Genomic DNA, 26,053 nt, shown 5'->3' on the forward strand with positions numbered 1-26,053 from the left:
AAAAAAAAAAAAAAAAAAAGGACAGCTGGGCCCCACCTCCAAAGTTGGTGATTTAGTCCGGCTGCGGTAGAACCTGAGATTCCTGAGATTATAATTTCTCACAAGTTCCCGAGTGATGCTTTTGCTGCTGGTGGGGGCACCGCAGTTTGAGAAACACTGCACCAAGGGAACGAACAAATGTTCTTTATACTGCCCCCTTGTGGCAGCCTGTCCTCATAATGGACAGAGCCGCTGAAGCTCACTGCAAACTTCACCCATGCACCCCTAAAGTAGCAGTTATCAGCCCTGGTGTCCTGCTCACTTGTCGAGGGGCTCCAGGCATGAGAAAGCTGTAAGAAACCAGAAGGGTCCATACCTTGGGGCTGTCCTGGGCCTAGTTCCTCCACAGGTGGCTGAGCAGGGGAGGCTGAAAGAGAACCTTGGGGTGGTGTTTGAGGTGCCCCCACAGCTGAAGTCCCCAGCGATGGCCTGGGTGAAGTGGATGCTTGAGAGTGAGGGGATCTGGGTGGTGATCCAGATGGTTGTACCTGCTGCTGAGGTGACGCAGGTGACCGCCCAAGTGGTGTGGTGGGCAGTGATGAGCCGGATGTGGAGCTGGGTGGCTTGTGCACAGCTGGGAATGATACAGGTTGCGTGCCAGTTGAAGAAAGTGGTGTTGAAGAGGCCAGTGGCTGTGCAGGTGGCTGCTCAAATGGAGATACTGGTGGTGAAACAGGTGGTTCACATGTGGATTCAGGTGTCTGCACAGGTGAGGACGCAGGCGGACCATGGCTGCCCCTTCCCTCCGCTTTGGCAGCGCACTCTGTGTGAGGTTGTGTGGCTCTCTCCAGACTGGCCCGCCGTGCTTGAAGGCTTGGTCGACTGTGTTCAGGGCACTCATTGCCAAGGGCGAGTTGTATCTGGCAGTACGCTTCCACCCGGGGGAAAATCACTCTCTTGGAGGGAGAATGAAGATAAACAGCATCTAGGAGAAACAACAGCATGGGGTGTTACTCAGCCCTGGCAGGAGCATAACCTTTGCAGAAATGGTTTCTTGAGTTATTTTCCTAAACAGGATCAGTGCTTTTCCAAGGTCTTTCTGTACTTACTTGAATGTATAGTGAGTGAAAACAAACTGATGGTTCCTGGCACTTACAGTGTAGTGTAGGGGAGCAGGCGTTACCCACCCAAATCATCTAGAGTTTGACTAAGGCAAGCGCAGGAAGAGAGGAGTGAGGTGCTGTGAGAGAGGCAGCTCATCTGAGGGAGTGACCGTGAGCAGAGGTCTGGAGGGTACGTGGTGCAGGATGGTCACGGCGAGGTGGTGAGGGTGTTTCAGCAGAGGGAACAGCACGCACAAAGGCCACAAGGTTTAAGGACACACCAGGTGTTGGAGGCCCAAGGTCAGTGTGGGGCGGGGGGACTGTACTGGGGGAGGGGCTGAGAAGGTGGCAGAGGCCAGACTACGTCAGGGCTGCAGGCAGCAGCTAGGGTCCTTGGTTTTCATGGCAAGTATGATTGTAGCATGACTTTTAGGCAGGGGAGGTAAGGTTCTGAGAAGTCATTGTGACTGTAAGACTCACTGAGAAGGCAAGAGGGTTGCCTGAGCCTGGGAAGCTGAAGCTTCAGTGAGCCATGATCGCACCACTACACTCCAGCTTGGGTGATCCTGTCTCCAAAAGGGTTGGGGGGGTGGCATTTATCTCGACCATATAACAGCGCTTAAATAAGAACACAAACAATTCAATTTTTTAAATGCATAAAAGAACCAATTGAAAGGGCTCCCAATGGCCAAAGCTGGAACAATTTGAGGAACAAAGTAAAGTGCTATTGAATAATAACACAAAGTATAACATAACCATCTGAGAGTCCCTCCTGCCATAAACACACGATTACATAAGTAAGCACATCAGGGAAAAGAGACAAAGCTCCCTGCAGAAGAACTCTAAACAATTTATGTAGACACGGTTGGCCCTTTAGGAAGTGGAGTGGAACTTTTCACTCCTTAAGTATGAGCTGTACACAGTGACTTTCTTCCCAAAACTACAGTAGGGATAGAGGGACGGTACTTTACAATGCAGAAACCTGACAGAGGCTACCTCAGCCAGGCGGTCACTGTCAACATCAGCAGGGATACGTCATGTTGGCAGCATGTGCCCTTGAGGTAACATGATGAGAATGGCACCTGACCTCTGTTGGCTGCTCCCCAGAACACACAACCCCAGCCCAATCACAAGAAAAACATCGGACAAACCCCAATGGAGGGACGTTCTACAAAATACCTGACCAATAGTCAACTCTGTCAAGGTCATCAAGAATAAGAAGAGTCTGAGAAACTGTTATAGGCAAGAGGAACCTGAGGAGACGTGACGACTAAATGTAATGTGATCCCTGGGTGCGGGGTCCTGGAACAGGAAAGAGAATTAGGTAAAAACTAAGAAAATCTGAATAAGCAATGGCTCTCAGTTAATAAGATATCAAGAGTGGCTCATGAATTATAACAAATATACTGGATTGTGTACCATGTTATATATATACCATTCTGCAACATCTAACAAATGTGAGACAAACACCCTGTGTTGTTTTCACAAGTTATCCACAAATCTAAAACTAACCCTAAAAAAAAAAAGCTTATTAAAAGTATAGGAGAGAAATGTGCAAAAGAGTGGAATGAATGCTTCGCCAGAGAAGATCCATGGAAGGCAAACAGGCAGATGAAGAGATGCTCAGCATCTTTAGTCATGAGGGGAACGTAGATTAAAACCACAAGTTACTGACGCGTACCTGTTAGAAGGGCTAAAATTTAAAATTCTGAGCGTTAATTGAAAAGACCAAAAGTTTTGGAGGAACTGAAATGTTCATCCATTGCTGGTGGGCATGTAACGTGGTACCACTGCTTTGGAAAATGATTTGGCAGTTTATTTAAAAATCAAACATATATTCCGGTTATCTATCCAAAACAATTGAAATAGGATCTGGAAGAGACACGCATACACCCATGGGCACTGCAGCATTATCCACAAAAGCGGGAAGGTATGTCCTTTGTCAGATGGATGGATAAAGAAAATGTGGAATATATTCAACTTTAAAAAGGAAGAAAATCCCATCGCCTGCTACAACATGGATGAATCTTGAGGCCGTTTATGTTAAGTGAAATAAGCCAGTCACAAAAAGACAAATACTGCATGATTCCATTTACATGAGGGGACTAGAGTAGTCAAAATCATCGACACAGAAAGTGGAATGGTGGTGGCCGGGGGGCTGGAGGAGGAGAAAAGGGGGAGTTGATGATCAACGCATCTAGAGGTTCAGTTTTGCAAGATGAAAAAGCTCTAGAGATCTGTCGCACAGCAATACAAACATAGTTAAGACTACTGAACTGTGTGCTTAACATTTGTTATGTGTTTTTTTTTAAACCACAATTAAAATATTTGTGTATGTATGTTAAACATGCATGCACCATGCAATCCAGTCATTCCATTCCTGGGTATTTACCCAAGAGAAAGGAAGGCATATGTCCACACCAGACTCAGGCATGAGTGTTCACGGCAGCTTTATTCATAACAGCCCAAATCTGGAAATAACCAACAGGCGAATGGGTAAATGAGCTGTGGTGTGTGCATACAGCGGTATAGTCAACTCTTTTGTGGTCCATTAAGACAGTGGCAGGGAACGTAAAAAGGAACAAACTATATGTGTAACAACATGGATGCATCTCAGAATAATTATTCAGAGTGAGAGAATTCAGATATTAAAAAGGAGTTCACAAACAGTAAAGTAATCTATAATGGCAGAAAGCAGATCGGGGTTGCTTGGGAATAGTAGGGGTGAGGGAGGGTAGGAAGGATCATGAAAGGGCATGAGGAAATTTTGGGGATGGCGGATTATTCACTATCTTGATTGTGGTGATGGTTTCACAGGTGTGTGTGTGTGTGAGAGAGAGAGAGAGAGACTTATCAAACTGTGAGAGGGAAGAAGGGAGTGGGGGAGGAGGCGGAAGAGAGGTTTGGCCCGGCATGCCTGGATGCCGGATGAATATTTTAGACATGGCATCCTCTGAGCTCCAACCTCACTCAGCGCCCACGTTCACACATCTGTGTGGGGAATGTGGATTTTCAAGCGCGCCAGCGTGCACTGCCCTTCCCCTTGGCAGAAGGCTGCTGCCAGGATGGGCCGAGTGTGGAGAGAGTGGCTTGCCTGACAGCAGGAATAATTAAGTGATGTGAGCCCTTGGGAGGGAGGAGAAACAGGCTGTGAGAATGTGAGCTGAGGAGTGGAGGGTGACACCTTTTGGGGTGCAGCTTCCTGCTGGAGGTGACCGCCCACCCAGAAAGCAGTCCGGCAGGGGCTGGGCGGAATCCCATTTTCTGTTCCCAGATGGCAGGGGGGGAGAAGAGTGTGGCTCTGGAGACCAACTGCAATTTCTCACTGTATGTCAGTAGTTCCTGTTCACGTCTGATGCAGGGAGAAAAATCCAGTCCCACTAAATCCAAGAGGATTGAGGTAGTGGAGGTGAAATTTGAGCTGAGAAAGCCGTGCCATACACTGGCAAATTGGAAGAGGAAGCAAAAATAGCTGGTAGTCAGCAGGAGACAATTTCTCCCTTAGGAGTTGTTTCTGTTCCTACTTGGGCCATTGAAAAAACTGCCCCCACCCATATCCTGCCTCAATTTTGGGGGCGGATTCCTGAAGTGCCACCATCAGGTTTCACCCAGCGGTAGGCTGGACTGACCCTAGCTAGGACACAGCATTCTGAGGTTCTCATGAGAGCCACCATTTATCTGAGCATTGTGCTAAGGGCTTGATCTTTATTCTTCAAAATAAAACCATAAGGTTCCATGATTAGGCCCCTTTTACAGATGAGGAAACTGAGGCCCCAGGAGATTAGTTACCTGCTCAAGATCACAGAGTTAGTAGGTGTCTGGAGCTAGGATCTAACCTCCCCCGTTTTCTCAATAGATTAGGAAAGCCTTAGAGAGGGCAAGTGATGATCCTGAGGGTCACACAGCTTGCGGTGGAGGGGTGGGGGCCTAGAGCTGCTTGCCTCCTGAGCCCAGGTTTTCTGCATCCTGCTCTCCTGTCAGTCCACCTCTCCACCGCCCTTGTTGGGAGAAAGCACCCAGGAGAAAATAGAGACAGGACAAGGGGAGCTTGGGAAGCAGGAAGGAATTTTGAAGAAGGGAAAAAATAAGTGATCACCTCCTAGGAAGAAAATCTCATCCAACCCCTTAATCTCACCCACAGAGTAGTTTTAAAGGTACATACACAAAAAGTTTACCACAGAATTACTCATAATCACCAACATTTGGAGACTCAAAGGAATGATCAAGCAACATTTTCTGTATAGCTATGATGGAATATTACACAACTGACAAAAAAGACAGTCATAAAGACACATGGCAACGAGGAAAAATCTTCCGATGTAACCTTAGGTAAACCTTTTGATCTAGTGATCCCTTTTACTGAAAAAAAAAATTGATTCTAAATATGGCAAAGCTTGTGTTGATTTCTTTTTTTAGAGACAGGGTCTCAGTGTGTCGTCCAGAGTGGAGTACAGTGTTGCAGTCAAGGCTCACTGCAGCCTCGATCTCAAGTAGCTGGGGCTATAGGCGCTAATTGTTTGTTTGTTTGTTTGTTTTTGAGACAGAATCTCGCTCTGTTGCCCAGGCTGGAGTGCAGTGGCGCAATCCTGGCTCACTGCGAACCCTGCCCCCCAGGTTCAAGCGATTCTCCTGCCTCAGCCTCCTGAGTAGCTGGGATTAAAAGCACACGCCACTACACCTATCTGATTTTTTTTGTATTTTCAGTAGAGGCGAGGTTTTGCCATATTGGCCATGCTGATCTCAAACTCCTGACCTTGTGATCCACCCACCTCGGCCTCCCAAAGTGCTGGGATTACAGGCTTGAGCCACTGTGCCCAGCCCTAATTATTTAATTTCTTGTGGAGATGGGAGTCTCAGTCACCCAGGCTGGTCTCAAATTCCTGGTTTCAAGCGATCTTCCTGCCTTGGCCTCCTAAAGTGCTGGGATTACAGGCATGAGCTACCACACCCAGTTCTGTTCATTTTTCTTAACAATGACGTTTGCCATGGAGCTAGCACATAAAATACATGTCGTTGGAATTGTTTCCTCTACCCTGATAATACACAGAGAATAGATAGGCGGAAGGACCAGCATTCCAAACCTACAGAGGGCAGGGGGTCTTCTCTGTGATTTGCTGATTGATAGGTCACTCAAAGTCTTATGCAAATATAAACTGGTCATGACCAGTTCTACATTAATAAGGTGATTTTACTGGAAAGAGAATCAAGTGAAAGAGAATCAAATGACATGAAAATGGAATTCTCCAGGAAGATCTGAACCCTGGATTTCCTAAATAGAGTTTTTAAATTCATAAACACACCTGTACAACTGTCCTAGACACTGTCCCCTTCGTTAGCCCCAGAGCCCCCTTTACATGGAGATCCTACTTTCTAGCCCCAGAGGTCTGGGCTGGGCCATACAGCCTGTTAGGTCCCCACCCCCATTTCCAGCTCTCCCAGGTGAAGGGTTTCTCCAGGTCACAAATTTGGGGGGAATGCCCCTCCCTTCAGCCCTTCTACTGTTTGAACTTTCCTTACCCTCCAGCATGCCCTTGCCTGTGGCCCCGCGGGTACTTACTCAGCCGCCTCAAGTACAAGACTGCATCCTCGTACCCTCGATAGTAGTAATCGTGCAGGATCTGGGGGCGGGAGCGCCAGGAGAATGACTAAGGCTGCAGCGATGAAGGGAACCACAATCCCCCCGACCCAGCGCAGCTGCTCCCATTGCTCTTGAACTTCATTTGATGGACTTTTCAAAACATATACATCCAGTGCCTCATCCCTCACTATCTGCTAAGAAGAGTTGGGGAGCAATTCCTGATCACGCATCCCAGTGATGCTGCGTTCATGAGTGACGCCATTTGTGGCAGATCCTCAGCCTCCCCCGGGCAGGAAAGTGGTGGGTGCTCATGGCAGAACCAGAGGAGGTGCCTTTGGGCATACGAAGAGCAGAGTTTGGAGTCTGGGTTCAGGTCTCTGTGCTGCCCCTTATTGGCTGTGTGGCTGTCACCACTCACAGCCTCAATTTCTTCACCTATAAAATGGGGGCAGTAACACTATTGATCACAGAGGATGCTAGAGGATTACAGGAGATCTTGCCCGCAAGCCTTTTCTGTAAAGGGCTGACAGTAAACACTTATTTGGGGCTTTGCTGGCCACATGCAGTCTCTGCCTGATGTTCTTTTTTTTCTTCTTCTTCTCCCCCCCCCCATAACTCCCTAAAAATGGAAAACCCTTTCTTAGCTCACAGGCTGTAAAGAACAAGCCAGAGGCTGGATTTGGCCCGTGGACTGCAGTTTGCCGACCCTTGCTTTGGTACATGAACTGCGAGTGGAAGAGTTCAGTTAACATTTCTATCAGCACTTCCGACATCATCTTGCTTTACAGGGGAGAATACTGAGGCTGCAAGAGCTTAAGGGACTTGCTGAAGGTCACACAGCCAGTTAGCAGCAAGGCCAGGATGCAGGTCTAGGAGGAAGTTTAAGGGATCATTTGAGGGGAGGAGACACAGATAGAACTTGAGCGGGCCCCAATGGCTCTCTGATCTCACCCCTAGTCCTAGCAGGGTATCTTCCCCTACTCCCCAGACCCCTCCTGCCTCTCACCACCAGGTCCGGGGGGAACAACGCGTGGGTCATCCTGGCGATGTTCTCCAGGGAGAACTGGAAGGAGCAGTTGAACATTCGGAAGTCGTGGAAGATGGCGGGGCAGTCCCGGGGACAGATGTCCTGCTGGCCGCTGAAGGTGGAGATGGTGATGGAGTCGGTCCAGAAGGCACAGGGCTGCATGCCTGTGAAGCCCCCATCGATGTACCTCTGTGGGGGCAGAGTCAGAAATGCTCACCTGGGGCCAGAGTTCCCAGTCCCACTTGGAGTACATGGAAACAGCCCATGGGACATGGCACCAGCTTCAAGGGCCCATCGAGGAAGGGCCAGAAGACCCTTCAGGATAAGCCTGGAGACAGAGGTCCTGGTGGGTGTATGCTGTGCCCCTGGTCACTTGGTGAGTCTGTACTGGCTTCTGGACTCCCAGCCCAGTGCTCTTTCTCAGCACTGATCCTGCCTCCACTACCTTAGTGGTGCTGAGACTGGGGTTCCCAGGGCTCTGTGCGCAGGGGCCCATACTCTGGGTAAAGCAGGAGACGTGCTCCTCTGCCACAGACCAAGCCACCACGTGTTCACCCACGAGCCCCTTCCCTTCGGGGCTTCTGTTTTCTCACCTATGAACGAAGGATAACAAATACTGAGGCTGTAACTCTCAGGGCTGGCTGCTGTGCAACCCAGGCTCCATCTACTACCTGAATCCTAGTCTCTGGACCTGACTTTCTCTGCATATAAAATGAGGAGGGAGCATGAGCTAGAGCATCACCACTCAGAGTGTGGCCCGCCCACCAGCAGAATGAGCAGCACCTGAGGCTGATTAGGGCCGAAGTCCCCCAGGCCCGGCTGCAGACCGCCTGGATCAGAGCTTGCATCGTTTGATGAGACTCCAAGTGACTCATGGGCACAGTAAAGTCTGTAAGGCCCTGTCCTAGAGGGCCTCCGAAAAGGTCCTCATCATTCAAGTGTCCAGGTCCCAGAGCTTTGTGGTGCATCTCCTCTGCTCTATCAAGTCTGGGAAAACCTGCCAAGCCTATGGAGCCTTGATTTGCTGGGCTTGGCAATGGGTACGTGGGTCCAGAAAGGAGCCTGCCCAGAAGCTCATCTTAAAGGCCCGGAAAGCACCTACATTGTGAATTCTGAGTAAAAACGCGAGTAACTTTCCAATTCTATGTCCCCACTGCATTCTGAGACCAACCCCTGGTTCCCCCAGGTGTGAGTCACAGGGACCCGAGGTCCCCTGGATCCTGGCTCACCCCTCACCACGCCGGAGCACTCACCACACCTCGGTAAGTCGGGGGGATGAGGCCGCAGTACACGGGGACAAAGCAGCTGCAGTACAGGGCCTGCGGGGAGAGAACAGGGCTGAGATGCGGGGGCGGGGGGTGCAGCAGGCACAGCTCACCTGTCGGCGCTGACCCACCCACCGCCAGCCTGGACCTCCTTAAACCCTAGGTGAAGGTGGCCCCCTGGGAAGCGGAGCTTCAAGTTCAATTCCTGGCCTGGCCCTCACTAGTTGGGTCCTTGGTAAGCTACTTGGTTCATCTGGCCCTGACGTCCCAACTTTAAAGTGGGAAGGGGGGCTCATCAGCTTCAGGGTCCCTTCTGATGCTGAACTTTCATAGATCCAGTAGGATTCAACCACCATTAATATGTGTCAGTCCTGGGCCAGGCCCTGGAAGCAAAGGAGGCTGAGAGGTCCACGCTTGGGAGTGCCCTGTGAGGGGGAGTGAGCAAGTGGGTGACAGAGCAATGGGGTGACAGGGGCTTGGTGGAGATGAGCATGGGCACCGTGATTCCACAGGAGGGGTGCGGGCAGGGTGGGGAGGGGATGAAGGGAGGTTCCCTGGCAGGAGGGACTGGGTTTCAGCAGCAGGTGAAGTAGGGTGGGAGGGAGAGGGGATCCCAGGCAGAGAGAGCGGCAGGTGCGAAGGCCCAGTGGCCTGGCTTGTGTGTGGTTTGCTAGGGTTGGCATGGTAGGAGTGGAAGGTTGGGGAGAGGACCGGGGAGAGAAAACGGCAGCTGTGGGAGATGAAGTCAGAACGGGGGTGGGCATGAGGAGGCGGATCTGGAAGAGCCGGTTGCTGAAAAACCCAGCGGGCCGTGAGGGGTGGAGGGGGTGTCCATGCCCACCACCTAGTCATCTCTCATCCCCAGGGTCACTACCAGGCGTGTATGGGATGAGGATGGGGTGGGGAAGGCCCTGTATGTGGGGGAAAGAAGGAGAGTGGAAATATGGGATGGAGGCCACGCTGCTTAACCCTTGTCCTGAAAGACAATGGGACTTATCTGCAGCCCTCTCCAGCAATCATTCTTCACAACTAAAATTCATATTAATGAGTTTAGAGCAGTGCACTCAGGGTTAGTGTGTACTTTTCTAAGTGAGAACTGATTTGGTGGTAATTCAATCCCTTATCAAGAACCACTGGAAGAGAGGGGGCAGAAAGGGGACATAGGGTGCCCTCTCCCCTGATCATTCCCACAAACTGGGAGTAATTCAGGGGGGATGCATGGCAGCGCAGCCTGGGAGGCTTTGAAGGGACCTCCGTCCTCTGCAGGTCACACCTGGGCCTCTGGGAAGTTCCAGGCTTAGCGCAGAGGGCCGGGCGGGAGAGGTGCAAAGGCTGAAGCATTGAGGGTGGCAGTCAAGCCTGATTCGTCCTGGGCTTCTGTGTCCATCTCATCTAATCCTGCACCTCGCACAGAGACACACTGGGGGCATGAAGGAAGGACTAGGGAAGTGAGGCAGACGGGTGAGGCAGCGGGCTGGGCTGTGGAGAGCGAGCAGGAGCAGCCCTCCCACGCCCCCTCTCAGCCCTCCCTCCAGGCCCAGCCCCCTTGCCTCGATGAGCTCCTCCTTGGATGTGAACTCTGAAACCACAACACTCTCCCCGTCCGTGAAGCGGGTGAGGCTCACATGGAGCTTCCCCGTGGTGACCTTGTAGGAGTCCTCAGGCAGGACCCGGTACAGAAACTGCCTCATCATCTGCACCATCTTGCAGGACGGGGACAAGGGCCCCAGGAAGGATTTCTTCACCTCGGCCACACCCACATTGAGGACTCTGAGGTACTCATCTGCGGAGGAAGCAGAGAAGAGGGGGCGGTTGGCGTCACCCAGTGGCCAGGGGCCAAGGGAGTCTCTGCTGGTTTCTGCAACTCATCCCTGAATCCAACAAATGGGGAAACCTAGAATTTGGAACCCGGGAAAACCCGAGGAGTCAGCCTGCTGTCTCGCACGTGAGGAAAGCAAGACTCTGCGGAAGGAAGTCGCTGGCTCCAGAGAGCCCAGAGCTGGGTGATGGTGGAGCTGGACCCAGGTGTACTGACCCTTGTCCAGGAGATGCAGCATGACAGACACCTTCATATCAATAGCTAAAGGAACACTTTCACCCAACCCCAAATAGCTTTCCCCAACTTCTTGTCACTCTGCCTGGAAGTCCACTGTCAGACCACATTTTTGGGGTCCTGTATGAGATTTCTATTAAAACATTGGTGCAGTTGGAAGTTGTTCCCAAGTGACGCCCTGGGATACTTGCTTAGTGCCCACTGAGTCTGCGGGCAGGGAGGGGGTGCTAGTGAATCACGAGGAGGAGGTGAACTTTATCTTGAAACCATTGCATCATCTTTCCTTTATGGCCCTGGTCCAGGTCTGAGAGGGAGACGGGCCTGAGACATGGAGTGTGTAAGACTGCCCTGTGCCATGTGCTCGGTGGGCAGATGTGCTGTTCAGGGGTGGCAGGGGAGGATGTAACCTTCCCCACCCCAAGTCCCGAAAATTCCACCAGGTAAGTCTCTCTGGGTTGTAAGCTTAGTAAGAAGTGCTAACTGGCTTAATTCCCATGACAATAATGGGAGGTAGGTATTTCTGTCTTCCTTTTACTGATCAGGAAACTGAGGCTCAGATAGGTAATATAACTTTCCCAGGGTCAGTGTCAGCCAGTTGGCAAGTGGATAAAGTAACATTTTAACCTAGGATGTGTGACCCCAGAGCCCGGGCTCCTTCTAACACACTGAGCCAAGAGCTGAGCGCACACCTGCTTTTTGCTGACCACTGCTCATCTCTACCCTGTGCAAGCCCCTGGGAAAATCAGGAGGGAAAACAGCTCTGAAAAGGATGGCTAACTTTTTGAAACAAACATTTAATTGTAAAATATACTATAATATGCTGTATGAAAGAACTTTCTTATAGTTAGTGTCATGTAGCGATGGCGACATGGGAAGCTGTGTGGTCATGAGTTTTCTGCCACGACAGGTAACCAGGCAGAGGCTGGACAAGTACCTCTCACAGGCACCTTGCAGTACATCTGGGAAGTAACCAGTGTGCCTTACTTGCCTATTTATAAATAGAGCAGCTGAGACACGTAGAGGTCAAGTGATTTTCCCAAAGTCACATGGCAATTTGGGGACAAGCCAAAATTAGGGATGCCTTACTCCTCTTGTGTTTTACAATTTACAGATCATTCCACTCCAGTCCTGGAGGTGAGTAAGAAGCTTCAGCACCATTTTACAGATGCAGAAACTGACAGACAAAAGCTAAGTGTCTCACCTGAGGTCAGACAGCCAGGCAGTGATTTTTCTGACTCCAAACCCCACCTTCATTCCCTGGGGGTTGGACTGATCTCAGGAATGAAAAGGCTGAGCAAGCCCGGGTTGCCATGGGGACAGCCTTTTCTTGCCAGCCTTCAGAATCATACCTGCCTCTGTGGAGTCGGGACCGCCGAGCCATGAAGCATCATAGCTGTCACCCTCCTACAGGGGAGGGTGCTCCTGGGAGGTGGAAAGGCCCTACAGTTTTAGCGAGGCTAGCCTTACCATGTGCCAACAGTGATAAACAGTGTTTGCCCTCAAGGGAGGGCAGGGGCTAACCCACTCTCAGGTGATGCAGCAACTGCTCATTTGGATACCAAGGTGTTGGGTCACTGAGGTCTTGCCCATAAAACCAGTTGGGATGGGGAGTCAAGCCGGGACAGGGAATTCTTAATGAGCAGCTTAACAGCTGGCAAGGGTTAATGGCTCTTCTCACGATGCCTGGGAGCCAGGAACGCCTGATCTCCCAGCAGAAGCCACTCCTGGGAGGGAAGCAAGGAAATTTGTTCTTTTTTTTTTTTGAGATGGAGTTTCACTCTTGTTGCCCATGCTGGTGTGCAGTGCAGCTCACCACACCTCCCCATCCTGAGTTCAAGCGATTCTTCTGCCTCAGCTGCCCAAGTAGCTGGGATTACAGACATGCACCACCACACCCAGCTAATTTTTTTTTTTTTTTTTTTTTTTAGTAGAGATGGGGTTTCACTATGTTGGTCAGGCTGGTCTTGAACTCTTGAGCTCAGGTGATCCACTCACCTCGGCCTCCCAAAGTGTCGGGATTACAGGTATAAGCCACCACACCGGCTGGAAATTTGTTCTTATCACAAAAAATCAGACATGCTCATTGTAAAAAAAACTTTTAAAAATGCAGATAATCAGAAAGAAAAAAATTAAAATGTCTTGGAGTCCCTCCTCCTAGAGAAAAACATTTGGTCTGTCTTCTTAAACTATATATTTTATTTTTATTCACAATTAGGGGTCATACAGTATAAACTATTTGTAACTTGTTTCTTTTCTTTTTTTTTTTTTTTGAGACGGAGTCTGGCTCCCAGGCTGGAATGCAGTGGCTCGATCTCAGCTCATCACCACCTCCGCCTCCCCAGTTCAAGCGATTCTCCTGCCTCAGTCCCAAGCTGGGACTACAGGCTGGTGCCACCACTCCTGGCTAATTTTTTTTTTTTTTTTTTTTTTTTTTTTTTTATATTTGGGGTTTCACGGTGTTAGCCAGGATGTTCTCAATCTCCTGACCTCATGATTTGCCCACCTTGGCCTCCCTAAGTGTAGGGATTCCAGGTGTGAGCCACCATGCCCAGCTGTAACTTTCTTCTTTCACCTAATATATTGTGAATGCTTTTCCAGGTCAACAAATATCCATTTATAATCTAATCTGTTTTTTCACGTAGAGTTTTGTTCTGTCACCCAGGCTGGAGTGCAGTGTTACCATCATAGCTCACTGCACCCTGGAACGCCTGGCTCAAGCAATCCTCTTGCCTTAGGTGGAACTACAGGCATGTGCCACCACACCCAGCTAATTATTTTTATTTTTGTAATAATAGGATCTCGTTATGTGCTAGTGCTCGACTTACGACCACGGTTGGGACCGTGGACCGGTTGTAACACGATTTGGTCGTAAATTGAGTGGGCTATACGTACAGTTGAAATGGTGCACGCAGAGATGGTAGTGCTGCCGGAAGCTGGTCCACACTGTCGTACGCCCAGCTGGGCAACGTTTGCGCTGCCAGACGCAGAGCAGTTGTGGCTAGCGATTGTGGTCGTAAGGTCAAATGGTCATAAGTTGCATAGGTGGTAAGTCGATCAATACCTGTAATAGGATCTCGTTATGTTGCCCAGGCTGGTCTTGAACTCCTGGTCCCAAGCAATTCTCCCACTTTGGTCTTCCAAAGTGCTGGGATTACTTACAGGCACAAACCACCGCATCCAGCCCATAAGCTAATTTTAAAAGCAATATGGAAAGCTGTTGTAAGGTTTTACTAGAATTTATTGATCGGGAAACCCAGAGTGGTTGGCTATTTCATTTGTTTAATTGTTTCTCTAAATAATGATGCAATGAACAATCTCATGCTAGCTTCTTTGTCCATATACTTATTTTCCTTAGGATAAATTCCTACAAGTGAGAATGCTAGGTCAAAGGCATACATATTTAAAGTCTTATAATGCTTACTTTAATTGCGGCTTTACTATATTATGCCTCTACTCAACTCTCACCTATTCACGGGTGGGGGTGGATGACAGGAACAAAGCAGTGGACAAGATAATGAAAACAGTGTCGACATTCCAAAGTACTCACATCGGAAAATGGTGCTGTCTGGAAATTAGCAATGCTCTAGCCAGCCATGTATCCTGGGAGGAAGAGGGCAGGAGGTTGTCTGTTTCTCTGAGTCTAGTTCTCCTGCTGCTGGCTGAAGCCATACACCAAAGGATGCTGTTATCTCTGCATCTTCCTAGTTCTCTCCAGGGGTGTGTGAGTGTGTGTGTGTGTGTGTGTGTGTGTGTGTGTGTGTGTTTCTGTCTGTCTTCAAAGTCTCTGTCTTTCTCTGTGTCTCTGTCTATCTCTCTCCTTTCTCTCTCCCAGCAACTAATCTTCTGGTTAAACAAATCTATGCTGGTAGAAATTTAAGTGTTAAGCACAGCAATCGTTGGGTGCTGAGAGAGGGGATAAATTTAGCTTACTTCTTTATGTATTACCATATTTTCCAGCACCTTCTCCCATTTAAAGTCCTCCTTCCGAGCTGCAGGCTGCCAGGCTCTGAGACAGAGTCCCACACTAACCGTAGCAAGGTTATTAGAAGCAGCGCCGCAGACCCACTATGTCCTCATCAGGATACTCAAGGTTGGCTGCTTCCAGCCCCCACCCCACCCTAGACACATCCACTTCTGCTCAGGGAAGGGGATTCTCTTAGGGCAAATCTGGTTCTCCTCCTCCTCTTACAATAGCCTACCACTGAGCTTTGCCCATAGAAGTCTCTTCAGAAACCTCCCCTGAAGGCTGGAAATTCCTCCAGGGCAGAGATGGGCCATACTCTGTGTCCACCAAGCTTCCCATAACACTTGGTGGGTGATGAGTGTTTGTTCAGTGTGTGAACAAAGGAATATAAAAACCTGAGAGCAATGGAGATGCCCCCAAGGGGGAGCTACTTGACTTAATTACCCAATAAAAGCTTGAAGCAAGATCATCCCAGAGAGATGGACAGACAACAAAGTAACAATATTGATTAGTGTGGTCAGCTCATCAAGTTTTATGAGCCTCATGTGCCGAGAAAAATATGTAAATAAGATGCTGGGTGGGGTGGTTCATGCCTGTAATCCCAGCCACATACAGGCTGAGGTGGATGATTGCTTAAGCCCAGGAGTTTGAGACCAGCTCTGACAACATAACAAGACACCTGTCTCTACAGAAAAAAAATTTCAAAAATTAGCCAAGCATAGGGGCATGCCACTGTAGTCTCAGCTACTTAGGAGGTTGAGGTGGGAGGATCACTTGAGTCTGGGAGGTCAAGGCTGCAGTGAGCCATGATCACACCACTGCATTCCAGCTGGATGACAGAGTGGAACCCTGCCTCTAAAACGTAAAATGTAAAAAGATGTTGAGACTGGAAGATTTTTGAAGGGCACTTGGAAGCTATATTTCCAAGTTCCAGCCACCCAGAGATCTTTCTTTTTTAATTTAATTTAAATTATTTTTAGAGACAGGGTCTCACTCTGTTGCTTAGGCTGGAGTGCAGTGGCACCATCACAGCTCACTGTAGCATTGAACTTCTCAAAGGATCCTCCCACCTCAGCCTGCTGAGTAGCTGCAACTACAGGTGAGTGCCACCATACTGGCTGGTTGTTTTTTTTTTTTTTTTTTTTTTTTTTTTTTTGTAGAAACAGGGTCTCACTGTATTATCCAGGCTGGTCTCAAACTCCTGGGCTCAAGCAATCCTCCCACTTCAGCCTCCCAAAGTGGTGGGATTACAGGCAGGAGCCACTGTGTCCAGCTGATAGGAGAGTCTTTCTGTAACCACATCCATTTCTTGGAAACAGCTTAGGCTTTGGAGCCAGGCAGATTTGGTTTAAGTCCCAGCTTCACCACAGACTATCTATATATCACCGGCCAGTTAAATAACGTTTTTCATCCTCAACTTTGCTGCCTGTAAAATGAGTATAAGAATGCCTGCCTTACTGGATTATGATGAGGCAGATAGCTTTTAAAGTGCCTGCACATAGTAAATGCTCAAAGATTGCGTATGACAATAATTCCTTATGTGACAAGGTGTTTTGATATTTTGGACTCTCAGCCTGCTCATCTGAAGGGGAGACAGTGATCCCTGCCCCACATTCTTATTAAGATGTGGTCAGGCTCATGCTTGGAATCAAAAGGGCAAAATACAAGTGTGGAGTGAGAAGGTGCGCTCCAGTTTCAGAGTCATGTAGGCCTGACTGGGAGCACACTCCCTCTCCTGCCAACTTGGCAGACCCTACAGGTATGGCAGGGGAAAGAAGGGCTAGAAAAATCATCAAAGGAAGAAAAGGGATAGCTGGACATGCGTTTATTTTGTTTAGGTGGATAATGCTCCCCCCTTCACGAGGGCAAGGATTGTCTCTGTCTTGTTCATTCTTTTGTCCCTAGCACTCAATATAGTGCCTGGAATACGGTCGACACTTAAGAATCATGCACGCAGGCATGAATAATGGATAAATGAGTGAACTCCAGAAACTGAAGGGGGATGCTGAGGCCCAGTGAAAGAAGTCGCTATGATGACCCAGAGGATAAAAACAGAGGGCTTCTCTTCCCCAACTTCACATGGCCTCTTGCTAAATCAAAAATCCTAGAAAGACGGCACTTGGGGCTGATAATTTAAGCTGCTGAGGATGCCGTTCACAGGGTGCCAGAATTAGGTCTGCAGTGAGGGATGGATCTGCCACGGAGGGTGGGACTGTGGGGCCCCAGGCTCAGGGCGCACTGGTAGCCTAGCAACAACCTCGGGTTCAGCCAATCACAGCGAGGCGCCGCCGCCGCGGGCCCTGCTCCCGGAGCAGCTGGCGCGGTGGACGCATGCAGGAAGCAGGGGGCGCAACAGCCCCCGCGGGGGGCGCAGACGAATGCTCAGAATCCCTACATGGAGCACCTGGGAGTTGGCTGCTCCTATCTGGTCCCTAATTGCAGACTGAATTGTAATCTGCATTTTCCTGTGGGTATATGTTGACTACCCGACCCCCATGTAATAATGATAATTGGTATCATCTTGAAAACAGTCGTTTCTCTAAGCAGGCTTTCCCACCTATCATCTCAGTTTGTCCTCACAGTGACAGCCAGCCTCCGAGGAGCAGTGATCCTGGTTTACTTACCATTATATTTCTATGCCCTACACTGCAGGGGCATTGATTTAAAAACAATTTGGCTTGAAGCTGCAGTGTCACTCCTGGAAGGTTTACAGAGACCCTCTGGGGTAGTGAATTTTCAGTCGGGGAGACTTTGTTCAAAAGAAATCTTAAGAGGAAACCCAACATATAAAAACAGCTAAAAACATGGCTGTTCTGGGTTGAAGCTGTTCTGAGACCCTGTCCCATCTCCCTACCCACCTTAGGAAGGTAGCCCCCAAAACACTGCCCTGAAATTCCTAAGATTCTGGGATCCTAGGTCAGAAATATGAGTCCCAATGAATTCTCACATTTTACAGGTAAGAAATCCTGCCCAGGAAAAAGGCGAGGCTCAATAAATATCAGCCGGATGGATGGTTGGATGGATGGATGGATGGTTGGATGAATGGATGGATAAAGGAAGGACATACCCTAGGACCCAGGTCACACAGTTTTTGTTTGCAGAAATAGAACTAGAATGTATGTGAAGACTCATGTTTTCCTGCCCTGTCCTGAATGCATTATAGGCTTTTGCCAACAGCAAAACAACTCTGACCTATTTAACAGTTCAAACCAAACCAAGCAATGTTTTTAATGGATAATAACAATTCTCCACATAGACCTTCTTCTAACCCTAAGAGTTTACTAAAGATTTAAAAGTTCAGACTGTATTATAGCCAGTTGTCATGGAAACAGAAGTGTCTTCCACTGGTTCATCACCTGTGCTCCTAGCAAGGTGTCCACAGGCCTCTTTGACTGCCCCAGGTAGAGGGCCTGGGGCCTCAGCCCTCACCCCACTATGAGCTTTTCCCACCAGAAACCAGGCACAACCTCCCACATCCCACTGCAGGTTCTTACTGATCACCCTGAGGTGAAACAGGCAGAGAAGAAATGCATCCAGAAAGTTCCCTGGAAATGATCATGTATTCAGGGCTTTGCCCCTGCTCTTTTCTGTCCCTTTTCTTTGGTGGAACCGAAGTCCTTTTGGGGTCCTGCTCCAAGGCAGAAATTAATACTGCCCCCCATCTAGGCTGTGGCCTATCCTACCCTACAGGTTCTCTTTGCACTAACTACCAAGGGGACACTAGGAGGACGTCACAGCTGTGAACTAAGTCACCCCCTAGCCTTAAGACTCAGCTGGTCTTCAGGTCTGGTGGGGTAAACCACAGGCAGTGTGCTTTATCAAGCCTGCTTCTAACCTGTGCTCCCACAGGGATGCATACTAAACTCTGAGTGAGGGCATAGGAGGAGATTCTTTTTCTGTTTTTTTGTTTGTTTGTTTGTTTTGTTTTTCTTAATTTTTTCAGAGACAGGGTCTCCCTACATTGCCCAGGCTGGACTTGAACTCCTGGGCTCAAGTGATCCTCCCACCTCAGCCTCCTGAGTAGCTGGGGCCACAGGTGTGCCACCATGCCCAGCTGAGGAAATTCTTCCTTACGTGGTGATTTCATGAGGACAGAGTTGGGTTACCCACAGGATTCATGGGTGAACTCCTAACTCAGAAGAACCAAAAAAGTCTGGAGGTTTATTTACCATTTGTTTGCCTGCCTTCCCCCTAGAATTGGAAAAAGAGCTCGAGTGTCTTTCCTGCATTTGAGCCCAAAGTGAAGCAAAGAAAACAATGCTATTTTAATACTGTCTAAGTGAGTTGTTTTAAAAATGGATCCAGCAAATGCAGTGTGGAATCCTGGATTGGATTCTGGAACAGAAAGAGACATTAGTAGAAAAACTGGTGAGATTCTAATAAGTCTGCAGTATCGTTAATAGGAATGTACCAATATTGATGTCTTAGTGTTGGCAAATGGACCATGATTATGTAAGATGTTAAATTAGGGGAGACTGGATGAAGGATATGCAGAACTATCTGTACTATTTTAACAACTTTTCTGGGAATCTGACATTCTTCCAAAATAAAAAGTTTATTATTAAATTTTTTTAAAACACAGATCAAGCAAGGCTGTTAGAGAGACATTGCCTGGCACTCACAGGGGCTCAGTTAGCGCCTGCTGATACCCGGGGAACGGATTCACGTATATCACCTCCGTGAATTGCTTTCCAAATAAATGTTTCTGCTGCGTAATGAGCACATTCAGAGCTTTACCAGATCTTCCATTCAATGTTCTTCTACTTAAAAGTCCAAGGGATTGTCTGGGGAAAATAAATCTTTATCCATTTGGGTGGAGAGGTTTAAACATGGAAAGCATATTCCTTTGAGTGAGATGGAAGATACTAATTCCAACATGGTAGTGGGAGATACAGCAACAACACAATGACACCATTTCTACAACGTGGTATAATTTTTGTATTTGTCATGCCGTTTGATCTCACTTACTTACTTTTTTTTTTTTGTAGACAGAGTTTCACTTTCTTTCTTTCTTTTTTTTTTTTGGAGACAGAGTTTCACTTTTATTGCCCAGGCTGGAGTGCCATGGCACAATCTAAGCTCAATGCAACCTCCCCACCTCCTGGGTTCCAGTGATTTTCTTGCCTCAGCCCCACTGAATAGCTGGAATTACAAGTGCCTGCCACCCTGCCAGGCTAATTTTTTGTATTTTTAGTAGAGACAGGGTTTCACCATGTTGGCCGGACTAGTCTCAAACTCCTGACCTCAGGTGATCCACCTGCCTCGGCCTCCCAAAGTGCTGGGATTACAGGCGTGAGCCACCGAGCCCAGCCGGATCTCACTTTCTTAACCAATGTATAGATAATTGCTTGGCCCCTGGAGATTAACAAGAAAGCTGTCATGCTGCTTGCAAAGCAACTTCTGAAATAATGAGGATGTAGACATTGAGAGAAATCCCAGTCTTGGCTTGTTGTCTAAACCTGGGAAAATTATCTAATCTCTCGAAATCCCTGTTTCCTTGTTTGTAAAGTGAGTGTAAATATAGTATCTGCTTCATAGGGTTGTGAGGGTATTACAGTAAATGATGCATATGAAGAACTTAGCACGGGACCTGACACGTGCAAAGTGCTTGGTAAATAGCCGTTAGTCGAATGGCACGAGGTTGTGAATTTGAGCAGAATACCTTTTTTTTTTTTTTTGAGACTGAGTTTCACTCATGTTACCCAGGCTGGAGTGCAATGGCGCGATCTCGGCTCACCGCAACCTCCGCCTCCTGGGTTCAGGCAATTCTCCTGCCTCAGCCTCCTGAGTAGCTGGGACTACAGACATGCGCCACCATGCCCAGCTGATTTTTTGTATTTTTAGTAGAGATGGGGTTTCACCATGTTGACCAGGATGGTCTCGATCTCTTGACCTTGTGATCCACCCGCCTCGGCCTCCCAAAGTGCTGGGATTACAGGCTTGAGCCACCGCGCCCGGCCAGAATACCTTTTTACAGAAAACACTGCCATCTCAGATAACTAGTTTTGGGAGTAATTTTTGATGAAGACATTTTGATTCTGAAAGTGTACCCAGCAACCAGGACTGAAATTCAAGTTACATCTGGATTGTACGTGTATGCAACACCTACTCGTACACACTTACTCACACACCCACACACCTGCAACAGGAAAAAATGGAGGTTCTCATTCATGTTTTAAGGAACATTGGAGAGACTTCCAGCTCCAGTAGTACGGCTGGCTGAGTGAAAGAGGAACCTCTCCAGCTTCAGAAACAACAGATCAGGTGCCAGGTAATTCCAGCTCATGCCTGTAATTCCAGCACTGTGGGAGGCGAAGGCAAGCCGATTGACTAAGGCCAGGAGTTCGAGACCAGTGTGGGTCACATAGTGAGACCCTGTCTCTACAAAAACATGAAAAAATTAGCCAGGCATGGTGGCACATGCTTGTAGTCCCAACTACTCAGAAGGCTGAGGCAGGAGGATCGCTGGAGCCCAGGAATCCGTGGTTACAGTGAGCTATGATGGTGCCTCTGCACTCCAGCCTGGGTGACAGAGAGAGACCCTGTCTCAAACAACATCGACACAAAGTCCGATATTAAATAAAATACAAAACAAAGTTCTACGACATGGTTGAACTCACAAGAGAGAAAGGAAGAAACAGAGGGAACTGAAAGCCAGTTGCCTGAGAAGGAAAGCTGATGATGTGGTCACTGCGGAGACTGTTACCAGACCAGAAACTGGCAGGGACGGGGACTACATTCTTGGGCTGAGTGAACTGAGACCTCTGCGTAAAGCCAGGACCCTCCAAAGGCTGCTGGACCATTACAAGGTGCCAGTGGATTGTGTCTGCCCAGGGATCTGGGCAGTCTCCCATAAAAATGGAAAACACAGTCTCCCATAAAAATGGAAGACCCAAATTGTATTACATATGGTTTAGAGCTTGAATTGATACAACCTACAGAGTAATTAACATGAAAAGTGCTCCCAAGTCAGCGATAATCCTAGGGTTTTAGCCAGGGCCAATGCAGACTAGCTGAGATGGGCCCTTCCACTGCCGGGGCCACACAGAATTCCTGCAGAAAAACCAAGTCCTTGTGCTGATGAGCTCACAATTACTGTGAAAAACATGGATCAGATCAGGCTGGATTCCAGTCATTTTGTTTTAATAAGGTTTAATTCATTAAACCTTTATCTATGCTTTATCTATGCTTTTCTATTTCAAGATACTTTCCTTTTCATATATTCATGCATTCATTCAAAATTCATTCTTCAAAGACTTATTTTGTGACTAATATTTGCCAAGCACTGGGCCAGGAATGCACCCATGACTTCTTTTGTCTTTCACCATAATGTCCAAGGGATGTGTTTCCAATTACCCAAGTTACAGATGGCAAAGCCAGGGGTGAGACGGGTCCCTGGCCAGCCAAGAACCCACAGCACTCAGGGGCAGAGTTGGAAGTCCAACCCCAGCCCTCCTCCTCCCTGGGAACTGTGTTCTCCACCAATCCTGGCCATGTCTCAGTCCTCAACTGAGTGACAAAGATAGATGCATGAGTGACCAAGAAAAGTAGTTACTAAAGCAAGGTTCTCACAGAGGAAGGCTTGACTCCCCAGTGCCAGCCCCAGGGAACCAGAATACACCTTGAGCCACCTATCAATGACAGTGACTTCAGCCAGCCTCAGCTCCAGCGGCCCAGGAGAATTTCAATTACTGGGAGGGGAAGAGCTGCCTAAGGTAGCACTGGCCTGGGTGTGGAAGGCCAATCAAAACATTCTCCAGTGCTCTGTCTACACGGGAGGAGTTGTGCTGGGTCCTGCTGTGCACACATTTGCGGGGCAAGGGGCAAAACACATGGCTTCTCTGGACCTTGGGTGTGCTTTGCAAGGTCCCTTTGAATCCTGTTTCCTGTCTGGAAGGACCAGCCACCTCTCTTCCTGAGAACACAAGTGTGTTTGCACCGAGTGGGGGGGAGGGGCAACTAAACCTGCAGACCCCTCAGCCTGGAACGCTCTTCCCTCAGTGCACGCGGCTCTCTCCCTAGCTTCATCCAGCTCACGGGAGCCTTCCCTGGCCAGCCCACCCAAAACTGTGCTCTTTTCGTCATTCTCTCATCCTTCCCCCGCTTTATCTTCTCCTTTGAATACGCATGCTGGCCTTTTTGTATATGCTCAATTTTCTATGGTTTAATTTCTCCAAGAGAATTCCAGCTTCGTGAGGGCGGACATGCACTGCTTTGTTCACTGCTGGATCCCCAGGACCTAGAATGAATGAGCGGATGCATAATCTATTTTATCACCACAATTCAGCCAAAATCTGATCTTCAACCCCCTTGGCTGCACCTTGAAGGAACGGGGTTCAAACAGTGATTCTCAAAATTAAAAAAAAATTACTGAAAGATTTTCTTTAAATAAATTTTTAGAAAGATCCCACATGTGTAAGCTGGACAACAGCAGGGCTGTATCAGTGCAGCCGGGGCTTCAGGTGTGTCCGTCCCCTGCTTTCCCTCCCCATCTGCAGAACCCTGAGGATCCCTGGAACAGTTTGGAAACCATCGACCTAAGTGAGGTCCGCTTCCAGCTAGTCACTTTCTCCCCCAGTGTCTAAATACAATTATCTGTAAAATGAGGGAGTTGGACTTACTGACCTTGACACTGTCACATTCAAACGTTCAGAAAATTATCCAAGAGCCAGGGAAGCTCCAAAATACAAATTGCAAAGACACATTCAGTGTCACACTGGCCAATAGCCAGCAAACACCAGGAGTTTATCAAGGTGCTCTTGTTTTCTGAGCAGTTTGTGGGAGCCATAGGACCCACAAGATCTCAGATTGGCTCAGCCAACCCAGTTGATGGAATGAGACACCACATCTGAAACAGTCAAGACTGTACAAGATCAAGTGCTAGAATGGGTGGAGATTTTACAGGCAAACCAGACAGTATGGAAAGGAGAGATGGAGTGTGGTAAAATGGGATGGTAGCTGGGGAGGAGGTTTTCTATCTGAAAGGAGAGCAGAGGGTCATTCTAGGCAAGAGACACAGTAGGTGCCATGGTGCACTGCCCAGGCCCCCCGCTGCAGGACTGAGGCACTCATGCTCTCACTGCCAGGAGGGCAGCTGCTGGTGGATTGGAGCTGAGCCCTTTCCCAGACAACAAACTGGACTGGACTTTGTGATTATTTGTTTGTTTGTTTGTTTGTTTTCAGACATGGTCTCACGCTGTCGCCCAGGATAGAGCACAATGGCACAATCACAGTTCATTGCAGCCTCAAATTCCTGGGCTCAAGTGATCCTCCCACCTCAGTCTCCTGAGTAGCTGGGACTATAGGCATAAGCCACCACACCTGGCTAATTATTTTATCTTTTGTAGGAAGGGGGTCTCACTTTGTTGCCCAGGCTGGCCTCGAACTTTTGGCTTTAAGCAATTCTCCTGTCTCAGCCTCCCAAAATTCTGGGTTCATAAGCATGAGCCACTGAACCTGGCCAACTTTGTGATTATGAAGCCATGGTCTTGGTCTCAGGCAGGGGCAGAATTTCTCCAGTGTCCTCATGTCATTGATTGTGTTATTGTGACAGAGACTGCTGTTTGTCCGCAGTATCCATTCTCCCCTTCTTTCTTAGTAATTGAACCCTCAGTTTTTAGCTGGCCACATGGCCTCCCAAAATAAAGTCTACATTTCCTAGGCTCTCTTGCAGTCAGGTGTGACCATGTGACTAAATTCCAATCCATGGGATGTAGCTGACAGGATATGTGTCACCTCCAAGTCTTGCTCTAAAGGGATGAGCTGTGCCCTTCCCTCTTCCCTTTCCGACCAGCTGGAGTGCAGACATGGCAGGGGGCACTCAGACCACATGAAAGGCAACATCCTTCAACTCCCAGTGTCATTGACTTGCACTGTTTACCATGCTCTGGAGGCATCACGTTTCCTCACTGCATGGCTTTGCCATGTTGTCATGCCATGTCCTTGCTGGAAGCATTGGTTCCTGCCCAACCTGTCTCTACCTGTCCAACGTCTATGTCAAGAACTGACTAGCTCAAATGCCACTTCCATGAGGCCTTCCATGTTTGGAAGTGTTTTCTCCATCCCTCTGCACTCCTATGCCTTATAATTCTCTAACATTCAATTGGAGCTTTCTTTCGTTATAAGTATTTGGTAGCTGCATTTAAATTTGAGTAGACTGTAAGCACCTTGTAGCAAGGCAAGACTTTCATTTTGTGTTATATCTTCACGTCCTCTGCAGGGCCTAGTATATGCTCAACTAACACTGGAAGGAAGGAAGGAAGGAAGGAAGGAAGGAAGGCAGGCAGGCAGGCAGGCAGGCAGGCAGGAAGGAAGGAGGGAACAGACTGGCTTACCATGCAGTGTTTTATGGAGAGAAAGGTACCAAGAAGTAGCTTGAGTGGGAATAGGGTTTTAAGTCTGCCAAATCAGTATTCTTTGATTAAAAAAACATTTTATTTTTCAAAATCATGCAAATGCAGCTTCGAGGCACATTTCCAACCCCACTTCCGACAAGACTGGAAATTCTGGATACCCCAGTGGCAATCATGGAGACCACCCCTCCTAGGTGAATGAATGGATTCATGAAGGTTACCACATCTCTGGTGGAAAGCAAGCAGTGTGTTAAATGCTTTTACAAACATTTTAATGTGCCCTGAACTGGCCCGGTCACAGAACTGGGTGTACATGCCAGGAGATGCATCCTCTGCTGCCTCAGCTTTCACAGAAACAAAACACAGACTCTCAGGACAGAAAAGCCCCAAGCTGGCTGCACAAGTAGGGCCATGGCCTTGAGGAGGGCCTCAGAAAATGCTAGCCAGGTGCGGTGGCTCACGCCTGTAATCCCGGCACTTTGGAAGGCCGAGGTGGGTGGATTGCTTAAGGTGGGGAGTTGGAAACCAGCCTGACCAACATGGTGAAACCCTGTCTCTGCTAAAAATACAAAAATCAGCTGGGTGTGGTGGTGGGTGCCTGTGAGCCCAGCTACTCGGGAGACTGAGGCAGGAGAATTGCTTGAAACCAGGAGGCAGAGGTTGTAGTGAGCTGAGATCACACCACTGCGTGCCAGCCTGGGCAACAGAGCAAGAGTCTGTCTCACAAAAAAA

General features: G+C 48.5%; 1 protein-coding gene across 1 annotated transcript in view; it reads right to left on the reverse strand.

Annotated features, from left to right (window-relative positions):
• PNPLA1 (patatin like phospholipase domain containing 1) overlaps positions 1-26,053 on the reverse strand; it is a 43,898-nt gene that overhangs the window by 11,528 nt on the left and 6,317 nt on the right. Inside the window, exons 2-6 of the mRNA XM_037736250.1 lie at positions 10,503-10,735; positions 8,941-9,006; positions 7,667-7,876; positions 6,640-6,700; positions 356-964 (exon numbers count right to left, since the gene is read on the reverse strand). Of these exons, the coding sequence (XP_037592178.1) occupies positions 356-964; positions 6,640-6,700; positions 7,667-7,876; positions 8,941-9,006; positions 10,503-10,735 (1,179 nt within the window). The remainder of the gene's footprint in view (positions 1-355; positions 965-6,639; positions 6,701-7,666; positions 7,877-8,940; positions 9,007-10,502; positions 10,736-26,053) is intronic.

The sequence above is a fragment of the Cebus imitator genome, unplaced genomic scaffold (assembly GCF_001604975.1).
Source record: "Cebus imitator isolate Cc_AM_T3 unplaced genomic scaffold, Cebus_imitator-1.0 Scaffold24, whole genome shotgun sequence".
In the NCBI taxonomy this organism is placed as follows: domain Eukaryota; kingdom Metazoa; phylum Chordata; class Mammalia; order Primates; family Cebidae; genus Cebus; species Cebus imitator.